The sequence below is a fragment of the Pseudoliparis swirei genome, chromosome 22 (genome assembly GCF_029220125.1).
Source record: "Pseudoliparis swirei isolate HS2019 ecotype Mariana Trench chromosome 22, NWPU_hadal_v1, whole genome shotgun sequence".
NCBI lineage: Eukaryota > Metazoa > Chordata > Actinopteri > Perciformes > Liparidae > Pseudoliparis > Pseudoliparis swirei.
In genome coordinates this window covers 20394395-20419520 of record NC_079409.1, presented here as the reverse complement: position 1 = coordinate 20419520, position 25126 = coordinate 20394395, and the positions used below count along the sequence as shown (strand labels likewise).

The window sequence follows — 25126 nt, the reverse complement described above, 5'->3', positions numbered from 1 at the left end:
TCAGTGACCTAAAAATGACCAGTGACCGCCAAATAAGAGGACAACAACGTTAAAATCTAAATACGTAATTCCCAAACAGGCTTTGCTCGTTTCATGTGGGTTTTTTTCCACATTGCCTCGCAGTTTCCTGCTAGCTGGTGTGACATGAACCCGGTAACAAGAGGATGTATTTTGTGTCAGCGCCATTGTTAGTTTGTGCTCCAGCCACATTGGAAAGATGCTAACATGGTGGTTCAGAAGACTGTTTACTCTGCAGTAGAACAGAAAAGCAAGACTTCTTCCATCCCTCATATGTGGACGTCCCTGACTTCACCCGATGACGAGGACAGGATGAACCTGGAGGCAACAGACTCGACTGTGGGGGGGCTGACCAGCAGAAGACAAGCCGAGTACAAGGCAAAAACCAAAACAACCATAATAGATATATCAGCGTGGATATTCTCTAATTCATAGTAAAAATGTTCAATTCAACAATTTGTCATTCATGCAAACTCTGGCTCCCCTCTCGACGTTCGAATCCATCGGTCATGAATGTGAATATTGCATTAATTCTGGTCAGATCTGGCCCCCTGAACGATTGGGTTGAGACAGCCGATGAAAGCCCCCGAAAACCGCAGTGGCTCTGGCCTCGGCTCCAGTTGCCTGGGGAAGACAAAGGGGCCAGTAACAAGACGGTCCATTCCACTATAAGTAACTCTCGCTGTAGACTCCTTAGCGTCCCGTTTGCAGGAAAATGTCCTTGGGGCGAATTTCTCCAAAACGAGAAGACACTTCAGTTGATCTAAGCCGCGTCTTGAATATCACAAGCCGGGAACGGGTAGTGGCGGCGTTCTACCACAATGCTTAATAAAACACTGTGCCGCAATACTGCACAAACCCCGGGAGACGGAGCAGAGCATCGAGGCGTTACTGGCTGTGGATTCCCCCCCCCGCCCCCGAACAGATTCACCCAGGAGAAGGGAGCGCTAAATTGGCCCAGTGCAAGCATCCGTTTGTGATCATGTGAAAACCAGTCAGCGACTGTCAAGACTTTTATCATCTTTTTTTTCCATTTCTTTTATTGGTGTGCTGGGAGTTTGGTCTTCAGAGAGAGGGATGCTGGCTTTGTCAAGCTGTACTCCTCCTGAAGCCGGGGCGGGTGGAAGTGTGATGAAGTGCTAATTAGAATGTGTCTCTGATGGTCTTTAGGTCTTCACAGCGACACCCCATCGATCACGGAGGCTGTACGTCGCACAGACCGGGGATTGTTCATCTCCAGTCACCATTCCCGTATGACACGGCTGCTCGAAAGCTCAGATGGAAAATATTGTGTTTTAGGTTCGACTGTCAATCCCGTGTCTAAAATAAGGTTTCTTATTTCAGTTGCACCGATGCAGGTTGTTTCTCAGTTCAGGCCCTACTCGGTGTGGACAACTGGCTATTGTGCAGATGGGTTTTTCTCTGATTATAGTTTTTAAATCAATTGCAGAAATAATGTGCAAGCAATGATAATTGTATATGCATTCATAAAGGTGTTTACACATACATTAAAATAAATTAAAACATGCTCCATGTCACTTTTGATTAAAAGAAGAAATAAAAGCTGTTGCAGCTGTATCAAAAGTGTTTCACTTTGCACCACAAACAGAATTTATCAAATATATCTCGTATTTCATTGCCAATTCTTCCATTCAGTAAAAGTAGACTGCAACATTAGACCAAACCTCATACTTAACCGTGTATTTCTCTAGGATATACAGTCTGGGTGTGTTTACAGGAAACTGACATACACATTAACTTGGTCACATTTACTCCCTCAGCTCTTGCCAAACTCGAACACAACACTGACAGGAAGGGAAAGCCAACTTGGCAAAAGAACTGTGAAGCTGGAAAGCTTATTTCTCCCGCCCGTTACGAGCGGGCTCGACTCTACAACTAGTGACAGAGCGCTAACAATGCAGTCCTTACAATAATAGAAACCTGAAATCGAGGCATGTGGTCATCGTAGATCCCTGGCCCGTCAGTCAGCAGATACATTATAGTCGCTGAAAAAGGTTCCTCGTGACCCTTTGTTGTCAAACATTTGTTTTGCTGGTTGCTAATCTCGCAGTGCACGGACAACATGAGCACACGGCGTTTGAATGCAGCAGATCCCACATCCTGGAATTAGGGTACGATGGGGGGGCGAATTGAAAAGGCTGTCTACGGTGCAGAGAAACTCTTTTGGTGCTGATCTTGGGAGATTAGAGTGTGTGTGTGAGTGTGTGTCTATGGAAAGGTTTGGAGGTTCAGGCCACAGGTATGTCAGGAAGGAGGCCACAATTCACAGTGTCTGGAGCAGCGCCGTCCAACACTACCGGCATGATGTCGAGTGCACTTTACATCAGTCTGTCGACTGCCACAGGTTTCATCCATTCTTAAAGAAAACACTCATTCGTATTAATCCGATTTTTTTTTTGGGAGATGGGAAGAAATATGAGTGTGTCTCCTTCTCCGGCAGAATTGTTAAAAAAGAAGAAGAAAAAGCAGACATTTGTGGTTAAAGACCTTTTTGCCCAAGGGTCCTTCATTGGCATGAAAACTGAAAAGTGTTTGCCATGTTTTTAAGTGGCACTAAAAGAGGAGAACATCAAAGGGAAATGGGTTCTGCGTTAGTCCTGAAGTCTCGATAGATCATTGCAGCTTAACCTAATTTGGCATTGGTAATGTTTCGTCTCTCTCAAAAAGCAGACGCATTCAAGCCCGGTCCATCCCAATGATAACTGGGTTTTGACACTTGCTCGACTGCCTCCCTTCTTCCTTCCCTGCTGATGTAAGGCCTCGGGTCGCCTCGCGTTTCTTCTGTCAATCACGTCTAACCCGAAGTGACCAGTTGCACAGAAAGTGATCATAGTGAAATTAGGGATATCATATGTGTTGTTGTTTTTTAAACGGGAGAGGAGCTCATTGTGCCACTCCCTGCACACAACCAACCAGATTGACGTTTACAGTTTCAACCACAGAATACATATTATGTATAGCGGAACAAATCCGCAGGTCCTACTTCTGACATCAAACTGAAAATTAACCTCAAGTATTGTATTTACAAAAGCCAAGGTCCAAATGAAGTTTACTGAAGAAGCCTTTGCACAAATTGTACAAGACAAAGACATGTCTCCAAGGCAGAGGGATGCGACAACGCGGAACCACATGGATGACTTTGTGTGAACTTGGATTCGTAAGTTGAACTAATGTGTACGTTTTAAAAGATGATTTCAACATTTCGGATTATCAGCTAATTCGCTTTCTTGCAGAGAGTTAGATGAGAAGATGTATCACTCTTACAGAGACAGAACATGTTTTAGTCGTGCCCACAATTGAGGAGAAAAACAATTGCTAATACACAGCTAACATTAGCTTGCTAACCCGTGCCATCCTCATCATTGTAGTAGCCTGTTAGCATTCTTGACTTTGTACAACAAATGAATTGTTGTTTTTACATTAAACAAAATATATCAAATGTGTTATTGAGTTAGCTTAAGAGATGCTAGGCAGGTGTTGTTTCCTTAAACAAAAGAAAGATTTTATTTTGATAAAGATTATTTGACTTTTTTGCACCATTTCTAGTAGTTAAGCCAAGGTAAGAAAAGAAAAAAAGTGCAATAAAAAATCGATCGTGTTCAGGTGAAGCTTTGGTCCTTCATTGATGGGAAACATTCAGGCTCTCAAGATGAAGAATGACGCCATGTTTGGTGCGTAGCGCTTTCATTGTACAGCTGGAGGTTGGCGGGGAGGTTTGCTCTGAAACAGCTCAAGAGCAATTAGGGCCGCAGGGAGATTCAGCAGAAACCCAAACTCTGTCTCAGGTACGTTTTTATGAGTCCAAAGCAAGCATGACAGACTGCGCTCCAGGCTGCCAAATACTCCACATATGAAGGGGGTTCCACCCAGGGCCGGCTCACTTCCTGCCTTCCACTCACCTACCGTTACCCATGAAATCATTCACATTCACCCATTCCTGCTTTCTGCAACCCGAAACCCTAACAAGGCAAATTGCACATAATTTTAGTGTTTCTTTTAGAGCCCCGAACTTAACATTGAGAACAAGAAGACATTCTTACGTAGGGTTTCACTGATGTGGGCTCATGTGATCCGTCTTCTGTGAAAAATAAATACATTTTAGAACCGGCGCTGCTGAAAACTGATATTTTGGAACCATATTTCAACTCTATATGTTTGACATTTTTATTATTATTTGAAATAATATAATGAAGAAAATGCAAAAAAATAGAAACATACTTTATGTAGCCACTGTGTAAGAGTTGTACAATACAGACTTGGCCGCTTCTGTATTTTTTAAAATAAAAGTTTCATGTTTTATGGACAACATGCGATAAACATGTCAAAACATGCTGCTATAAGAAGTAGGATTTTGTTGTTGTCCATCAGATCAGAATTATTATTATTGCTCCTTTCCATCACAGCCTAGTCGACCCATATTTCAGTAATCTGAACCACTTTCATAAGGACTATTGATTTATTTCCCACGTAAAAACCCAAAGAGTGTGCAGTTGGTCACCTACAGTTATTCTTAGTAGTTTATGATATTAGGCACAGAGGTAGAATATAGGCTTGTGAGACGGCTTTTCTGATTGAACCATACCTTATTTTCTAAACGCTGAATGGAAAATTATAGCACGGGATACAAACTGGATAGAAAAACGTGTGTCTGGAAACACAGCAGACTTTGGCAATATCATAACACAGCATAAACCCAGCCAAGGGGGGGCAAGAGTTTATATTAAAACACAACTGGTTCTAGTCTCACAGTTCTCCTCCATTTCTCAAAGGGCCTCTGGTATGTAAATCTAATAATACAGCCCCTGAATGCAACTAACCAGCAGCCACACTGGCCATTGTTTTGGAAAAGGCACTTACAGTACAGTCTATACGAGAAAGTTCATCAAGTAACAGAACGAAATGTGCATCCAATACATCCATACTAACAAGAAATGTCATATTGCGGCGAGTCAACGATTGCAAACCTCAAGTTTTGAAGTCGTATAGCAGCAGCAGGTCAAGAAGATCCGTGCTCTCATGTGGAAAGCATCACATCCACCAACAGAATGATACGCTTTCCTCGTGGCACTGAGACAATTATTGTTTATTGTCCACCTCCCTTGTTTCTTTTCCTAAATGATGGTAGCCTATAAGCTTACGGCTTTAGAGGCCAAAGAGAACGCTTGGGTTAGAGAAAGGTTAGTTACGGGACAGCCACCGGCCGGGTGGCGGCGGATGGAAACCGCGAGAGGCAACAGGCGCTTTCTGGATCTCCGTTGCAACCAACTAACCAAAGGCTCACACACCGTGGAGCAGTAAAAAAAAAAAGCCCGCAGAGCCAACGGTGTCAACCCCTCGCACTCAAAGAGTTCACCAGTAACGTCTCAACATCGTTCGAGCTCGTTAAAAAGCTGCTACATGGAAAGATTTAGGCCCGTGACTTTATTATTTGTCATGGAACTGGAAGTTGCACTTAGCTCACAAATTGTGGAGAAAAAACAGAAGGGGTAAAGGGGGGGGGGGGGCACTGGGCCCGCGTACTGAGGGCACATCTCTGTTCCAATTTAGCAGAAAATATGTTGGACTTGCCTCCGACTCCTTTCCAGCTGGAAATAGTCAGGTTTTAGGATCCACGTTTTTTTCCCCCCGTTTACTTTAACAGATCGTACTGTAAGCACATGCTCATAATTCAGGACGGTCCCGCTGCTTATAATGATTTTGCAGCATGAGATTGAGCAAGCACATTTGCCGTCAGACATATTAGCTCGGCCAAAAGTGTTCCCGTGACACGGATCCACCGGGCGAGGCGGGCAGCGCGGGGATTTGAACCCTCACTTGAAAGGGCGGCGGTTTATGTGAATGGGTAAAACATGCAGCCGCGGTTCAAACGGGCAACTGGAAAACGGTGGCCAATTTAAAAAGCTGCACTTTTTTTTTTTACTGCACAATAAAACAGAAGCTCAAAGTAATTGCCTTTTGGTGCGATTCAACAGGTTGTGAGACGCATGCAGGTGAGAAAAAACGACATTCGACTCAGCGGATGATGACCGCGTCGCCGCCGCACAAAGCGCCCGTTGTTACTTTGACATTTTGGTAAATACACAAATTCTCTTTCATGCTCAGTCAGAATTCAACGGAGAAGATCGAGATGACTTCCTGGAGCCGTCGTTTTGAAACGCTTCTGTGCGCTAGCTGTATCCCGTTTCCCCGTCTTTATGCTACGGTAAGCTAATGCTACATATTTCCCACACAGATGTGAGAGTGGCATCAATCTTTTTATCTATAACTCTATAATTTAATATGTATATTTTTTCTAGAGCAGCCGTCGTTTTTTAAACGTAGGGTCTTTGTGCGCTAGCTGTATCCCGTTTCCCCGTCTTTATGCTAAGGTAAGCTAATGCTACATACAGATGTGAGAGTGGTATCAATCTTTTTACCTCGAACTCCCAGCAAGAAATTGAATAAGTATATTTCTGAAAGGATCAAACTATCTTTAAAATGTGGCTGCTGAACAGCTACAAGTGACAATCATAAGATAATGCTAAATCGTAGATCAGTTTGGCACTTTGCCGTCACCTTCTCTACTTCCCTCTGGAACTCTCTCCCCAAACTCATCCGAGACGGCGCCGACCTTTTGCATTTTAAAATCACAAATCGAAACCCGCCTGTTCACAACTGCTTTTAATGTGTCCTCTACGTTCTAGAAATTCTCGTTATTTTCATGGTATCGATTTCAGGACGTTTTAATGATGTGATGTGAAGTGTCTTTGAGTACCTTGAAAAGCGCTATATCAATTTAATACCGTTATTAATATTTTTACTTGCTGAAATGCAAAACTATTAGAAAAGTATTTATTCTCCCAGACGGTACATCAAGTGGATGATTTTGCTCGTTCGGGGCTGCAATTCTGTCTTAGTTTAGCCCAAACTAAATCAATTTCTCTGCCATCTTATTCAAACCAGGGGATGAATCTACATCAGCTGTCCAGACAATACGACCTGTGCATATTGTGTGTATCGATTCTCTCTGTCGTGCATCTCCTGAACCTGCAGCCGGTCCGATTGAGACACGCTGACAGCGAGTCAATCTGGAAATGCTCTCTGCACCTGTCGCCCATGTGTACAGCTGAACTCATCGTGGCTCTCACCCCTGCACTCTCTCTCCCCAACTCTTTATGAAGACCCTCGCTTCGTTCACTTCCTTATTAACATCTTTATGATGGATTATGACTTAAATCCCATGTCCTGGGGTCAAAGCCCACATCTGGACCGCCTGATGTGAGAGAGACCTCATAATTCTTGTGTGTGGAAAAAATATGAAATAAAAAGGTGACCTGGCTGACCTCATCTCACGATGTGCGCCGCAGTCTTTCTGCCACAATGATGCACATGTTGACACGCGCGCCCTCGACCGTGGACCGCCACGGAGAGCTCAATGGTCACACAGGAGGGGGAAAAACAAGGAGGATGACCTTGATGTGGTGGTCAAGTAACAGCATCGCCTCTTCACTGTTTAAATAAGATGTTTTTACGGGTAAAAACAATGGAATATGTGTCAACATAGCATAAACAAAGCGCTGTAACGATGCACATCCAGTCAGCTCAAACGTTTCTTCCAGTGAAGGAAAAATCCATTGTAAAAGACCGTTTTAGGTTTTTTTAACACTTTTAAAACTATAATAACTAGTAAATGCTGCATTTATAGGTCCACTTTATTTTAGGGGGTGTATTTTATATATTAATAGGACAGCTATGAAATGGCTACACACGCAAAAAAAACAAATAAATCCAAGTATCAAGCGTGGAACATCTTCCCTGAACCTCCCACGCATGTGCGGAAAAAAAAGAATTAAACCACAAACGTGTCTCTCTTATCGACGCTTTTACGTTCCTCCTTTTTTTTTTAAACGGGACCGGCACTTCCTGCTGAGTGGCACACAGTTCATCACTCGCCGTCTGCCTTTGATTGCCTTGAGGGTGATGCTCGCGCCACACGGTTGGTCAGCGCAGGTGCAAAAGGACTTTACGACACTCGGGAGTGGAGGCGCTTTAGGAGTTCATCCATGACTCACAGGGATGGACTTTATCCCTCTCTTTCTCTCTCTCCCCCCTCTCTCTCTCTCTCTGGAAGACGAGCATGTGGTTTATGTTTCTTGCCAGCTCTTCCTCTCTCTCTCGCCGCCGTCTTTATTCATTCTTTCAAAGAAAAAGGGATGATGTTCTGGTGAAAGTAATTTTTCACTTCATCTCCACCGTTCCTCAGCAACTCGCACCGTGGCCTCAGTGTTGTTCCACGAATGCAACATGATCTGAGATCTGTATTTTAGCATTTAAATACAGCTGCAAATGGAAATTGGTGGCGTCCAAAGCGCCATGGCAACTATGGATAAACGAAGCACTTAGACTTTGAAGATTTTTGAAACTCGAACGTTCATGTCTAAAGAAGTGAGACGATGAAATGATGACAAGATTGTACTTGGTGCTTCGTGGCCTCTTTGACAATTTACTTTGGCCAAAAACACATTGGCCTTTAGCTGTAAATTCACAAGGAGTATCACAAATACTCTTTTTTTTTAGTCGTGCCACATTTGGAAAAATATTATCTCAACTGTCCGGGACAATAGAGTTTTATATAAGTGATGGATTTGCCTTGACGAGGCATCCCGATTTCAGGACCTCGAGAAGAATTATAGCAGGGAAGCATATAGATGATTACAAGTGGGACTTGCAAACAAAGTATGGAGGCAGTGCAAGTGATGATCTAGGACATTTAGTTGAAACATATGCTGTGGAATTATTCCATATTTCAAAGTCTTTCATCCCAAGAAATCCTTACATTTCTAAAGACTTAGAGGACAGAGAAAAGACAACACAGATGGATGTAAAGAATGTGATTAGTCTTCATTATATCTCGTATAAACCTGCTGCGTTCCAAGAAACTGCCCCCCCCCCCCCGAGTCTCCGACAGACACCAGGGAAATACACGGTAAAAAATGAGTCCGAAAAGAAAGGGAAAAGTTTATTTCAATATTTACACTCGCTCAAATCCACTCAAGCTGTGGGGGAAATGGGTTCCCCCCCCCCCCCAGAGAGAAGAAAAGGGAAAAGAGAAAGAGGTCGGTGGAGAACAAGGTGGAGTGGCTCCGATTAGCCCACATGTTGGTAATTTATCACACATAAACCTCACACCTAATTTTCACACCTGCAGCTCAACGTGCTGCAGGTCTAGTAATTCACTCGCTCACACACACACACACACACACATGGTGCTGAGTGGGACCCGGGTCGTGGGTTTCAGGCGAGGATCAGTGGAAGTGAGCGGGCATGCTTAGCATATTTGCACCCCATGTTGCAACGCCCACCCCCACCCCAGTTCCCTCCCACTTTTCCCATTTGTCATCACCTTGACTAAACTCATCCCGACTTCAAGCTCACACATCTGAGAAACAGAAGAGTTGGATGTGAATTGTTCGTACTCGCCAGAAGGCGCCACATACTGTAGCTGCGAAGCCAGATGGGAGTTCACACAGCCATGTAATGTTGAAGTGTCACACCAAAAACAGATCGTAAACAAAAGGACCATCAAATATCGATGTTTTTTCTTTAAACCCGACAACAACAGGGTTTTCTTTCTTGATTTACTGATGAAAAAAAAGAAATGTAATCATTCATCGAAGGGAAATGAGGAGAAAGCTGTATGGATCATTAAGAGGTGAAACATGATGGTGCGGAGTGGGATCATGAAGACCAGAGGGAGGTCACTTCCTGTTTGCTGGCTGGATTCTGCAGCTGTTCATATGTACCCCACCGGGTGCTATGGTGGGGTAGCGCGAGCTACGAGCTAGCTTAAAAATGTTTATAATGACAAATTTACTGCCATATTGGCATCGGTTTTCGGTACCCAACCCTCGTCGTGATTGCTGGGGCCCCATCGAATAGCGTCCGCGTCACCGCTTCAAGACTTCTCCGTTCACACCAGTCCGCACCGGGACATTATTTTTTAATGTAAACGTGGTAGTGTGGGGGCGTGGCCTGAGTTTGATCCCGGGGTGGAGGCTTAGCGCCGATGTAGAGACCAGCAACGTTCCATCAACCCTTATTGCTGAGTTGTGCACGTTGTTAACGTCACAGATACGTTGAGAAAAAGGAAGGTTCACAACATCCCCGGGAGGCGCTCGTTGAGTTCAATCCTTTTTTTAAATTTATTTATTTATTTATAAATAAGTACTTTCGACATAATGATGATTTTCATGGTGGGGAATCTTCTGTTTCTTTCCACGTCTTGTCTGTTCAGATTTCCGCTGTCGTTGTTACGCCTCTCAAATAAACAAAATAAAATGCTAACGTCGCCACGAAGGCAACAATCTGTGAAAAATAAAAGCAACTCGACATGTTTTGTTTGTTGTAAACGAAATGAAGAACCAGAAGCAGACGTAGCGAGTTCCATCAACAGAATTCAATTCAGTTTATTTTGTACAGCCCCATATCACAAATTAGCCTCGATGTGCTTTACAATCTGTACACATACGACATCGCTCCCAGAAGAAGAAGTAGTCGTACACTGTTTGACAGTTGTGATCTATGGGAAGCGCAAAGCTCTTCACATTGAAGATGAGACAAAAACAATAAAAAGGGAAAGAAAACGTACGGCCAAAAAAAACCCGCCTATAGCCGACTAACTGCCTCCAGCTCCCTTCATAACGATCCCAAGCGGGACATCTGCAGCAAAGTTCTACCTCTTTAACCCTTGAACAAGACACAACCTCCCCCCCACCGCCACCCCGCGCCCGCCCAGCACAAAAGGGGGGAGACGTGAGGTGAGCACCAGGGTCAAAAGTGGAGCGCACCACAGGGGACAGACACGGTCTCACTTTCACACATGGTGCCTGCCACAAGAAAACAACAAAACCCTAAACATCAAAGCCTTGTTTGTCTTCTCCCCCCCCAACCCCAAGCCCAAAAAAATAGGGCTGGGTCCAATATCTACTTGAGGTCTCTCACAGGAAAAGAAGACAACGTCGCTTGTTTTCCTGCCTCACTGGAAGCGAAGGCCGCACTTTTACTAGACCCGTGTGGTGGCTAGAGAGGTTGGACCGACGCTGATGTTCGAGCTGCCGTCAGCCCAGATGTTGTTCCAGTTGTTTTTAATTGTGACCACAGAGACTTTAGCGAAGAGGTTCATCTGAGGTGTTTCACATGCCCGTGATATTATACAGTTTGTTTTGTTTCCAGAGCCGCCACCTTCTGCTCCGGCAGGTGTCTGGATCACATCTGGCCTCGTGTTCTCACACCACCACAAAAAAAAAGTGCACCCGAAAGAGAGCTGGCACCCGACTGGCATTCTTAACAGAAACCGGCTTGTGTTGGCTCTTAAAAAAAGGCCCCCACTCAGCCCTCAGGAGTCCACATTTATTGTTTCTACGCTGCCCCTTTTGAGGGAGACTTGGAATAAATGCTTTCCATAAAAGTATGAGTGGCCTCCGCGGGGGCCGAGATGGAGGGAGCGCATGAAGCCGAATGAAAACGACGAGTTTCCTCTCGGGGGAAAAAAAAGCAAATGTCATATCTGTTGCCACAAACAAAAAGCGGGAGGGGGGAAAAGGAAGAAGAAAAGTGAGCTTCAGGTGAGCTGGAATCTAACGGACGGGTTAGATGTTGCGATAAAAGGGATGTTTCTTCTTTTTTTTGGAGGGGTGGGGGCGAAGAAACAGAAACCTGCTTCCAAAGAAATCTCAATGGGTGGCATGAGGTCGCTAAGTGTATCATTGCATGCGAGCAACGGCTGCGAGGAGCCGTGCCTGTCTTGTGCCGACACGCCGCAGTGTTTACTGCAAATAAATGAGCGGCGAATTTGAGTCGTCATGTGTCGGGCGGTCGTTACGACGTTGTTCCGAGGTGCCGGATGTGCCCCAGATCTCTCTGCAATAACTCAACCACGGGGAGCTGTCGCCTCTTCTCTAAGCAAGAAGAAAAAAGATCCTCGATGCAATCTGCTGGGGGGGGAAATAACCCTCTGACATTATGTAAACTCTTTTTTAAGAATACACCGCTGCGGCCGCTCATACGCATGTGCTCTGCAATGATGATAACCAGCCCTCGCGTTGTCCATTACACTTCACTGCTGCCCATTACTGCACCAAGGCAGGACCATCTCTGAAGCCATTAGCTGGTAAACATGTAAACTACATGTGACCCCTGTCCACAGATACCTATTAGTTATGACTCCTGCTGGTGACAGCTGTTTACACAGCGAAGGCCGCTGCTCTTGAGACCTGGCCCCAGTCCAACGAAAATAATATCCAGTTAAGAAGAAGTCAGCCAAGATGTAATACAAGTGCATAACTAGAAAGGGGGACTGCAGGAATCTGGGAAATGTTAATGGACTTCTTATTCTCTCAAAGGCTGTATACGTTTAGTTCTAGCATCCGTCTCTACCGCAGCCGTGTTTCATTGTCTGGACCCTAAAGCACGGTTAGTGAGAAGTCCAAAGCAGCGCGCCGCAATTGATGTCCTTTTTTTAGACGGAGCGCAACATCAAAATGTGCCGCCGCGTCAAAAGTCGTGACAAAGTAGACGGCCGGAACTCTCGTCTTAAGGTGCGTTCACGCCAAAAGCGAAACTATTTTTTCGCGCGACCGAATCCCATGAAAAGTCAACGTACAGACGCGTTTACAGCCCGGAGTAGAAATATTTCAACTTTGAGGCGGTCATCTCGCAACTCGGGCCAATCAGCTCTCGAGTTCCGCTCTCGTAGCGCTGGAGGCGGAAGTCTTTCAGGCGTAACGGTAACTTCAAAGTGACCGAGCTGAGTGAGCCTAGGGGTGATGTCATGAACCCAAACACGAGGGCGTTAGTGTGTGGGACGTCCACAACAAGTATAAAGCAGAACTAGTGGTGAGTTATTCCGGTGGATGAAGGAGATGATAACGGTCTTTACGGAGACGAGACACGGAGACGAGACACGGAGATAAGCCCCGCCCCTCGCGGAGCGTCTCGGCGCTTATGGCTTGAACACGGCGAATGGTCGAGCGAGTAAACTCACGCGTTTTGGGCGACGCGAAAAATAGTTTTGCTTTTGGTGTGAATGCACCTTTACACAGCGTGCGTGGCGTGCGGCCGGAGGCAAGCACTAAAAACATACATGGAGACGACAACGACACGCAAAACGACCACAGACGCACACGTGCACCGTGGAGAAACATCTCGGCTTCGGAGAGCACGTCGTTATCCCGGCGGCCGCCTTCGCCGCCAAACCCTTCAGCGTGGAAGCGTCAGTATTTATAAAATCTTCACCCAATTTTCACCCAGCTGTATTTCAGCCGTGGAACCCAACTGCAAAAAACCATGGAAGCAAAACTGTAAGTTGTAATTCGATGGACAAGATGTTGGATCCACCAACACAAATATTTTAAAAAGGCTGATTGCCAACACAGTCGCCGTTCAGTCTGACTGGACAGACTGGACTTATCATATCTTATTATCCTAAGCTGAAGGATGCTCTGATAAATATTTTGAGATGAACAACGGATCCAATGACTTTGTGTAATATGCTACTCCAAGTGCGCTTGTTGAGTCCTTCCAGGCTCATTGTTTTGGTTTTTACGACCAGAAAATGTTAAGTCTCAACAGCTAAAGTGCCACATATTTCTTTCAAGAGCTTATGGAGACCAGACCACGGCGAGTCTATTTTAGATATTGGACTCACATTTGCCAGAAACACAACTCACAACATGAACGCGAACGTTGCTCGGATGAATTTGCACAAAAAAAGAAAAATAGCAAAAAAGGAAACCGATTGCGAATAAGTCAGCTTCATGAGATGATATGTCAACGGTGTGTTTCGCTTGTTTCCGCCGCCCCCTAGTGGCCAAGAAATCCGTTGACGCGTGTTGATCCGTCCGCCGTATAACACAAAGCACTGCTACCCGGGCTCGACATCTGGGATGCTCGCGAGTTATCTAGAAGTTGCCGCCTCGGTTATGCAAGACGCGGGCCGTCGAGACCAGCGGCGGTTATTGTGGTGTGAGCTCGAACAAGCGATGCCCTCTGCTGCCCCGAGGGAAAGTATTACTGCAGCTTCAATTGTGTGATTGATACCACGATCGTATTGCTTTGCGCTCATAAAAGAGCCGTGTGTGTCAAAACTCTGGTCTGTGCATCCTCTCTTTGCATCACTTTGCTCATTCTATCCCGACCACATCAATCTTAAGGGGGCGACCCTTTAAGACCCACCCACCCCCCTCTTCACTCTCAGTCTTCCTCTCTCTCTCTCCACAGAGCGAGTCAGAGAGACAATGAGCTCCACGGCGAGGCTCAGTAATGACTCCCAGCCTCGTTCCTGATTAAAAACACACCGGGTGCTTCTGCACTCCGCAGGCAGCCGCGAGGCCTCCCTTTCCTCACACCACAGGGCCTGAGAGCTGGGAGATAGAGGAAGGAGCCAACCCCAACAGAGCTCCACGCCCAAGACAACCAAACAGAAAAAAGAAAGGGGAGGAAAAAAAGACAAATCCAAGGTAAGCTTTACTCACTGCAACAGTCAAAGCTCTTGTTACGACTAGACCAAGCTCAATTCCACAGGGCAAGTCTTCATTTAGTCTAGGGGGGTGCCCAATTACCTTCATTAACCCCACAGTCAGCCAAAACCAACACAAAACCCAAACACAACCTTGGATACATCAGGGGCGGGGCTTTTATGTCTTTTACCGCGTGTTGGGTTTATCTTTCACGCGACGGCTTCATTCCATTGTGAGAAAAACTCAGATTCTTGCGTTGTCGTGGTTAAAGTACCTAAACGTCAGAAAGTCAGCGTGCAACCGCGGGGGGCGGCGGCACCTTTTACCTTTGCCTCTCCACGTCCGTCCTCGGAACGCCAAATTACAGGCGAGCTGCGCCAGAGCGACTGTTTATTGCATCTGACCGGCCCACTTCCTCTTCATACCAAAGGCATTGCACGCTGAGCTTTATTTTTGATGTGGCGGGTAAGCATAATTAGAGGTCCCATAAAAGCAGGGAGAAGGGGGGGGGGGGGGGGAGTCGTGTCCATCTGTCGAGTGTTAAGGGGTGGGCATGGGGACGGGGACAGCCCTCGGCGCCGCGTCCGAGTCGGTACGCTTGTGTTTTGGTTCTGCGCGCGGCGGTGTATTTTCTCAAGGGGCCTCCTGGAGTTTCAGGTTTCCAGGCCTCGCAGATCGATGCAAAATAGGTAACTAGTCGGCACGCACACACACACACACACACACACACATACACTAACATGGAAAACAAGAGCAGAAACAGAGCGTGAAACATGAGACACGAGGCTGCCCCACCAGGGCCCATGGACCCCACCGGCTACACAGGCTAGGCTAGGTGGGGAAATGAAATGGAAGGCTAAGTTATCAAGTTGCGTGCTAAACAGTAGAAGTTTAAAGGAAGTACACGATGGAATTCATTTCTTGCTGAGAGGTAAACTCGTCGTGCGTCCGTACGGTAAACGTAGAGCTACAGCTCGCAACCGGCTAGCCTAGCCTAGCATGAAGACTGGAAAAGGGGGAAGCAGCTTCATTATGCCACCACGAGAACGTTAGCTTCATCCGTACACAAGCTAGTTGTTTGTAGTTGTCGACGTGGTCTCTTGTGTGCGACTATTGCAGTAACAACAACTTGTCATCACATTATTTTGTTGTGTGCTTTAAACAAACAGGATATAACGGTTACTGTGAGCTTCAGAAGTGCCAGGCTAGCTGTGCCCCCCCCCCCCCCCCCCACACTTTTCAGTCTTTACGCTAAGCTAAGTTTGATTGAGCTACTTTATTTTTAAAACATTTCCCGTGATTAAATTCATTGGGGGGGAACACAACGCATGCCTATTGTGCCCCCATTACCGCCCAACAGCTCTTTTTCGAGTTCTCTCAGAGGTGTGTATTAGTAATGTGAGAGCCGAGTCGCCCGGAGGAGCATTTGAGTGTGAGCCAAGGGGCTCCATCTCCGACTCCGGGCCGCCCTCCTACCTGTGAAACTGTTGCATGAGTCATTTCTTCATTTCTTCAACCCCCCCCCCCCCCCCCCCCCCGGAAAAAAAAAAAGAAGGTCCTTTTGTGTTGTTGTTTTATGTGTGGCACCAAGAAATAATTCCCACATTAGATTTTTTTATATATTTTTTTACGGCCCAATAAACTTGAGCGAATCGGACCAAATTGGCCGGTCACATTTAGGAGCTTTATAAGGAAACATTTAAAGGTGTAATTGTAATAGGTGAGGGCCGTTGTGCCGCCTCAGGGAGACTGACTGCTTTGTCTGCTGCTCGGCAGTTTCCGATTAACGTGGAGCGTATGATTAAAATATATATATATATTATTTAATGAGTTCCTTTTATTTAAAATTTCCGGAAAAAAAAGAAAGAAAGAAAAAAACATTAAATTTTTTTACAGCGTGATTAAAATGTGGCCTGAAATAAGCCCATCTGTTTTTAGCTTTGCCAGCGGATGGGACCCTCTGACGGGACGGTTGAGCTTCGGAGAAGACGAGATCCTAGATCACCTCCTGTCGACCAATCGGAAAAAAGAAACAAAGGAATCACGATAAAAGTTCCTCCGCTGCGGCGTGATGGATGTGCAAAAAGAGTTTCGCAAAATAAGCTTCCCATGAAACACTGAAACATGGCGCAACACCCCAAAGTGACACCAACACGGGATGAAGGATCTTTTTTCCGGCGACTCGATTTCTGAGGATTAATTAACCGGAGAATGGATCGTTCTTTTTGTCTGAAGGGGAAAGACAAAAGAACCGGATCACCCTCCGCTTTGTCACATGGTGCCCGAACGACTCTCTCTCTCTCACTCTCTCTCTCCAGTAGAAAGTTCATGCCACCGCATGTTTAGTTTCCCCCCTCCCCCCCCCCCCCGGCAGTGTAGCATGGCATGAGGCGCACTGAGGAGCCTTTCAGCCGCTTCATCCGATACCGCTGCGACTTCGGAGCGGGAGCCGCGCGACGGGCCAGGATGGACACGCATGGGTTAGTAGGTCAAACAAGGAGCTAGTCTTTCGACAGAGTTCGGAGGGCCGGGGTCAGACTAATGTGATTTATCAATACGGCGCATAAGTGAATCATTGTCCTTAATGGCCGTGATAATCCCCGAGACAGAGCGTGGACGGGATTGGTCGAAGGGGGTTTGAGGCGGCGCACACAGGTTGCTCTTGGAATTGATGTCTTGATTAGCATCAGGGAACATGCACCTGCGGGAGGGGGGGGGGGGTCCGTGTATCTCCCCCCCTTCCCCTTGCTCTTTTTCCTCACACACACACTCAGAGAGATTCACACTCGTGGAGGCCTGGGAGAGCAAAGAAGAGCTCTGTTCCTTGACGCCGGAGCTCAGGCTCAGGTCGAGACTCGGCTCGCTGTAATCCCTCTCAGGTGATGCTGTTGCCAGCTGATCTGCTTAAATATGCCTTCCTCATCCCCTAAAAAGCCCCTCTCCCTCCCCACCCTCCAAACCTCTCTCCTTAACCAGCGCCTCCTCCTCCTCCTCCTCCTTCTCCCTGTTTCCTGGAGAAATAAACAAACTGCCTTCTGTTTGAATGGAATCAGCTCCCATCACCTGGACGGAGACGGCATCACCACGTGAGCCTCGGCAGACGTGGTGTCATCCGCGTGACTTTTTCCAAAAGGAAAGGCTGGTTTAAAAAGGTCTCTTCCTCCTCCTCCTCCTCCTACCCGTCAGACACTTAATCGGTGCATTACATTGCGCCCGAAGTGGCGCGTTCCAACATTGACACTTACACCACAGACCAGGGACTTTGTGCGAGGGCGCTGGGCACACTGAGTCCACATTTCCAGGGCTTCAGAGAAAAGAGAGGCCACTGTGTCGCCACGACTTCTCGGCCTCCAACGACTCCAACGCTTTTTTCTCGAATTCTCACAGACCCCAAAAAAAGAGGCATTCGACATAAGAATTTGCAAATCACCCGATCCTTTTTTTTCCCGCTGTAACATCAACAAACCACGAAAAGCCTCTCACATTTCCACACTCCCTTATGTACTTATATGCTGTATTTTTAGTTTTTTTAATGGGACTCTTTGTTGAAAGACGGGCATATTCGGCATCAAAGCGCGACAGATTTGTCTCGACAAGTCTGTCCTTCAGAGAACATCTGGGAACGCTGTTAAAGTGACGGATTACACTGTCGAATATGATCCGAAACACGCCGGGAATTCAAATGTGGGACTTTTCGGGGCGGACGCGTGAAGAGTTAACGGTATCGCGTGGCCACTTTTCACCACTCGCCACCGCCGTGACCTGGTTAAACGTCTCCGGGCAGCCTCGGTAAAGGCAAGCATGATTTTTTTATGTAGTCAGCAGGTGGCATCATTAGCCAGAGAATAAAAATGAAAAGTGATGCCCTTGTGACTAACTATGACATCATAGAAGGCCTCACTGGAACCATTTCCGCCGCTTCTAGTGGGCGGCATGGGGGGGTAAGGAGACGTGCATGTAATATGTTTTGTCATCTGTTGTACATCGGCGAAGTAAAAACATTTTTTTTTCTTTCTTTTTAATTTTTTTTTTACATGCACAGTTTACCAAAAACCCAATGGGAGGTCGGGTCGTACCACAGGAGACCAGACCGGCTCAGAAACCACACGGAGATCCCAATCTGACACACTCAGCGCAATGAGCGTTCTCCTCCTCGATGTCCCCCTGATTACAACATCTCCGTCCTTTGCACCTCGTGCGGCGGCACGCGCTCCGTGCGGCGACGGCCAACGGCTCTTTCACGCTTGTAAAACGTAAGAATAATACAGACATTTGTTGAATTATGCAGGATTTGTTTTGTCCGGACTGAGGCCAAATTGACTATTTTTCTTCTTCTTTTCCCCTAACGTGCCTGGGCCTTAGCTCCCCGTGCACATGCCAGTCCCCCTGAGGGGTGTGGGGGGGGGGGGGCTGTGTATAAAGCTGTCACAGGAACCTCGGGGGGCTAGAAAAATATCGGGAGCATTTCTGCGGCCGATATTGGACAACGCTCTCTCACACATGCTCCTTCTTTCAATATAACCGTGATACATAAAGGAAGAAAGCAAATACCCACAAAAAAACTTGGCCGGCTGCCACCGCTCACTAGAATGGCACTTTTGGGCTCAAAGTGATGCCCCCCCCCCCCTCCCACACACACACACACACACACCGACCCATCCACCCCAAACACAAGCACACACATGCACACTTCCAACATCACTGTAAATGCAAAAAGCTGTACATATTTGCATGGGATTAGTTTTAGTTTGACAAGTGTAACATCCACTCAGAGAGCTATGAGGGGGGGGGGGGCATAACAATGTGTAGCTTATAGTGCTCAGCCTAAAGCTGTTTTTGAGGTCAAATGTGTAAGTTAACCTTTTGATCTCACCCCCATTGGTTAGCACCCCCCCCCCCTCTCTCTCTCTCTCTCTCTCTCTCTTTCCTCCTCTTTTTTCCACACACACACACCACAGACCAATGTTGCTGCTTGACCATCCAAAACACCCTGCAGATTTTAGGCAGACCTCATCTCTCCCTCCCAACATAAAGAAAGATTGATCCTACACTCGGAAAATTCCATTCCCTCTGGTCCATGTACTATCTCGGATCACACAGTCCTCCAGAGAGAGAAACACAAGCAGGGGCTGAAACCTGTGTGTGTGTGTGTGTGTGTGTGCCAGTACCCCGCAGTGATTGCCTGATTATTTGCAGATGGGCAGTGGAGAGGGCTTGCAGAGTGTGCACGCAGCGCATGTGATTACAATTTGGGATTGCCTCACAATTGTGATTTCTTTTTTCTTTTTTCTTATCTGTGTTTTCTACTCTCCTGACCCCTCAAATAAAATGTTTTCAAAAAGAAAAAGAGTGCGCGACGTGGGCCGCATGTGCGCTATATATTCTGACCCCTCTCACGGTCACCCCTGAGGTTCGTGTGTTATGTCACCGGTGTGTGTGTGTATGTGTCTGTGTGTGTGTGTGGAGGACTCGGCGGGGGCCACTTTGCTAATCCCACTGTCTCCCCATTCATCGGGAGCATGGAGCAGTATTTGCCGAGGGCCTGATCCCCCTCCTCAACTCCCGCGCCTCCGCTGAGCGATTGTTCTGCGGGTTTCCTACCGACTGTTCAAAGCGGTTATGAGATCAATTAAAAGCAGCTTAGGGGATGTGTGCGCTTCATAAATCAGAGGAAGGGGATTCCGTATCTATTCACTAACTAACTCCCAACAATACGACCGCCCCCCTCTCCCCCACCCGTAATCCGCCCGCGCTCTATAGAGCGATCCGCACCCGCAGCTTCTTTAGCACTTTCACATGTAAATAATATCGGGAGCCCTTTTGTTGGGGGCCACAACTTCGGGAAGTGGCGCTAACAGCACGTTTGGCAACGTGGTTTCAAGTACAATTAGACCATCCAATGACGTAGGGTGTGTGTTTTTTTTCTTCTTTTTTCATGATTTCACTTGTTGGAGAGAGAGAGAACCACACGCGTGCGGCCAATTTTGCGCACATTTTACGCATTAAGCGACCCGCTCTGAAAACCCCTTACTCAATGTGGAAAAGTGTTTCTGAAGAGGTTAATGAATCACATCAGATGATGAGAGCTAAATTGTGACATACAGTAAAATAAATTACAAATAAAAACAATATCTGTGTGAATTTCTGGAATCTTCCCGGAATATAATTTCTGTCGGATCGGCGACTCTCACCTGGGAGGTTTAATTATCTTTTTATTATTATGGTCATATATATATATATATATATATATATATATATATATATAAATTTCAGACATTCCGCCAAATCTGGTCGCGTTTAGCAGGATGTTTAAGCAACCTTGTTTAGGACTGTTGCGGCTGCCTCCCGCGACCCATACAAACTCTGTCAAAGCCACACACACACACACACACACACACACACACACACACACACACACACACACACACACACACACACCTGGATGGATGCTGCTCTAAGACCCCGGTCTTACCTCGTTTGTTCCTCCTCCCGCGGTGCGACGGCGCCTGACAGTTGCTGTACTCCATACAGTTCAATACGATCAGGGCAAATGAGAAGAGTCGAAACTGCATCTGGACGGCGATCTGTTGGTTCGGACTCCAGTTAAAAAAAAAAAAAGAAGAAGAAAAAAAGGATGCCGGCGCGGCTCGGAGTGGATTCTCTGACTTTCCAATGTCCTCCTCCTCCAGTATCTCGGGTGGTTCCGTGAATGTGTCAAACATCAGACGAGACGCGGCATGTTATCTGGCCGCCGATGGAGATCATTTTATGGAGCGCGTCAATAAAAAGTGTCCGTTTGGTGCGCTGCGGGGAGAATGACAAAGGAGGTTACTGTGATAACATGTAATGAAATCAACACCTTCCGAAACAGTGATGCGCGAGGTGATAAGTAAGGGGGTGGGGATTCCGGGGAGGGTGGCTAAGAAAACAAAAAGAAGAGATCTTCTTTGTGTCAATGTGTCGGAACAATCACAGATTGTAGAGGAGGCAATGCGCGCGGTTCAAACGCCCCTTTCCTCCCCACACAACATGCACACATACATAAATAAATGCGCGCAGCCGTGCGTAATAGTCGCCAGGACGCTCCGGGAAATAACGTGTCGGTGTGTGTACCTTGCATCAGATGAAGTGTGTACAATCCGCTCCGGTCCACTTTTAGGTCCCCTCTGAGTGCAAGTGCGGCTCGGCGACGCGCAGCATCCCTCTTCTTTTGTGCGCGAGAAACTTGGCGTCTCCAGAAGAGTGCAGAGGTCCGAGGAGGAGGCAAAACTAAAACTAAAAAAAAAGGTGGTAGCGGTGAAAGGAGGGGTGTGTGGGTGGTGAGGGGGGTGGGTCCTTTCCTCCCCTCTGTTAAAACATTTTTTTTGAAAGGAAAAGGGGGAAAAAAGCTTAGATTCCGTTTTACCTGCGTTTCCTCACTCAGAGCTCCGGTCCGTGTCCCGTTCCGCGCGCGCGGCGGAAAAAACAAACTCACACGTGTCGGGTGCTTTTCGTCTTCTTTTTCTTCTTCTTCTCCTTCTTCTTCTTCTCCTTCTTCAGAGCGCGAGCGGGGTGGGTGAGACCGCTGAGGCTGCGCGCTGACTTGACTCCCGACTGGTCCTGATGCTTGCTGCTGCCTTTTCTCCTCACGTGGAGCCGCGCGTCACGTGTGGAGACCTCTGGGTTCGGAGACTGTCTTCGTATTTAAGATGTTCAGGATGACATTTAGTGTCGTCGGTCTGCCCCCACCTCAGCCCCCCACCCCCTCCCCCCCCCCCTCCCTCCGCGCACTGGCCGGTGCGAGGTCGCCTCTGGGTCCTAGTGAGCTGGAAACAGGGGGAGAAAACGTTTAATTTTTGTATATTATTTGAAGGGGATATGGGATTGCAGCTTTTCGTGACTTTTTCAACATCCAGAATCTAACCTGAACTTTTTTGTACGGTGTTTTTTTTCTTTATGGATGGCTAATAAACATGATTTCTAATAAAAGTGTACAGAATCTCATCTCAACTTTATAATTAATTCAATAAAGTGAGTAATTAAAACTCCGTCAATCTAAATATATCTGGTTCAGCCTCTGAGAGCTCGATTGAATAATTAGAGGTTCACGTTGAGGATGACGTTTAGTCCCCCCCTCCTCTCTCCTCCTCCTCTCCCTCCTCCTCCTCTCCCTCCTCTTCCTCGCGGAGGGAGTGAATAACAAGAGGGGTCTTTCACACCGACAAGGAGACGGTCAATAGAGGGAATATATACCTACCGTCCTTCAGCCGGAACCAACTTATTGCGGGTAGGGGGTATCTAACCCCCCCCCCCTCCTCCTCCTCCTCCCTCCCTGCAACGGTGTTTTATGGAAGTTGCTAATAATAAAGAAAAAATGTTTGAATGGTCAAAAAAAGAGGCATTTCTGCTCATATTTATCACGTCCCCATCCTGGTTAGGAATACAAGTTGTAAATGCAGTACTCCCTTCAGCCACTAGGTGTGGCACTTAATCTTTTATTTATTTCAGGAGATTATGTGTTCAGCGCCGCCGCTCCCATAACGCCCACGAAGCGCTGTGCGTAGGGCACCAAGTCCTGAGGGGGCACCACAAAATAGTTAACTAAAAAATCCTCATAGTTATAATAATTATAATGCCGATATTATTTCAGTCTACAAATATTAGGCGCCTTTTAGGCATGTAGCCTATATCACAAAACAGGCAGAACAAGAGATATATTTAATCGCTCATTTAATCGCGGCAGCACTGTGTGTGTTATATTGTCCGTGTCCGTTATTCCTCACCGAACTAAAGAACGAAGTAAAGAACAACACATTTAAGGGGATGATGATATTTGTATTAATATTTTATTAATAAGAATGTGATTTTTTTCTTCTTTAACCTGCAGTCTGGAGGCACCTCAGACATTCTGCAGACCTTTGAGATGACAGGAGACCACAGAGGAACCAGAGTGGAGATGTCTCCCCTCAGGCAGCAACACTCTCACACACACACACGTACACACACACACACACACACGTCCAAGTGTTCATGTCGTCACTGCAAGTGATTGAAAAACACATGAACATTATATGTAAAGAAACGAGGAAGGCTCGCGGTCGTTCCTCGTGCCAAACCGACCTTTGTCCTGCCTTTGTTTATTATTTATCCAGAGCCGTGACAGACACCCTGCGGCCGGCCGGCCGGGCAGTGAGCTGCAGCCGGTGCCTCTGGTTTGGCCCGGTCTCTGAAACAACACCGGGGAGTGCACGGTGAAGGTGAACGTGATCAGTTAAGCCTTAAGGCCTTTGGCACTTTTATTTTTTATTTTCATGATGTGTATTGGAGAAGGGTGCCGGTAAACCAATCACTTTATTCTCTCCATCCATCCAGCCATCCCTCCTCTCCTCTTCTTTCCTTCCCTCCCCTTCGTTGCAGTTGCACATAAGTGGGGGGGTGACGTCAGCATTCGGATGGTTTGGCTCGGAGCCCTCGGTGCCATATAGGCGATGAGGGCGCGCGCTGCTCTCTGCACCCCGTCCCGTCAGGGACTGGGACCCGGATGGTTCTCAGCGTGGGTTTCCGGTGACAGCTTACAAACATTTTTTTTTTAAATAAATAAATAAAGTTCCAGGCCACATTGGTCTTGCATCTCGAAGCAGGGGACGGGAGGGAGAGCGTGCGGCCTACAGGGGAAAGTTCGTGTTATACTTAGCAGCGTTCCACGTTTGCGGCTCCAAAATGGAAAGAGGCATACAAAAAAATAAAAAGCCAATGTCCAGAAATACTTTAACATGACATTCACAAACAAAGCTGACACATTACAGCTCACACGCTGTTATTGTCCCCAGGGAGCTCTCGAAAAAGGCCCAATTTAGTCACACGCCAACAAAAAAATCTACAAGTCAAAAACGTCCCGAGTGAATCTCCATCTGTTGAAGATCACGTGATGGCCACAGAGCAGTCGAAAAAATAATCATATGGAATGGACTTTTTGCTGCATGTGTGATCCCCAATCTGAATCTAATAATTAAGCCTAACTCATCCAAAAGCCACAGGACAGAACCGTCGCTGATTGGTCAACACTTGCCAGATGACGTCATGCTCTTGCCTTCGCAACATGCATTGTTGTGGTAAACACGATGAAACGTCACTCTACTTTTATTATTCATTTCACCATTGCTCTGCCAACTCCTGCTGCTCTCATTCTGAACCGAAACTTGGAGTAATTTACTGTCGCCGTGAGTAAAGTTCAGAGATCTATTCTTCTTAATTGAGAAGCGGTATATTCCCGGAACGGGCACAGCTCTCCCACGAGGCACCGAGGGACCTCCAGAGCGCTTCCTCCTCTCTGAACGGTGTCATACGTGTTTAGAGTCCGGTCACGCCTCGTTAAGTGACGGCACATAGACTTTGGAAGTGGCCCAATAAAACAGGTGCATTTAGTCATAAAACCCTCAAATTATACATCGGAAGAAAGACATTAAAAGGCAAGTGGAGGGAATGAAAGGATCGTTTGTGAGTCACGGAGGAGATGGTGTCCTTCTGGCCGGTGGTCCATGGCGGCTCCCTCGTGTCCTCCGACGGGTCAGACTGGCGGTTTGTGCACATAACCTCCTTTTGCCCCGCCCCCT

At 46.8% G+C, this 25126-nt stretch overlaps 1 protein-coding gene across 1 annotated transcript in view; it reads right to left on the bottom strand.

The window, feature by feature from the left end:
- Positions 1-21994, bottom strand: part of rspo2 (R-spondin 2) — a 55217-nt gene extending 33223 nt beyond the window's left edge. Inside the window, exons 1-2 of the mRNA XM_056444323.1 lie at positions 21648-21994; positions 21007-21338 (exon numbers count right to left, since the gene is read on the bottom strand). Of these exons, the coding sequence (XP_056300298.1) occupies positions 21007-21256 (250 nt within the window). The 5' untranslated portion in view covers positions 21257-21338; positions 21648-21994. The remainder of the gene's footprint in view (positions 1-21006; positions 21339-21647) is intronic.
- Between the last annotated feature and the right edge of the window lie 3132 nt (positions 21995-25126).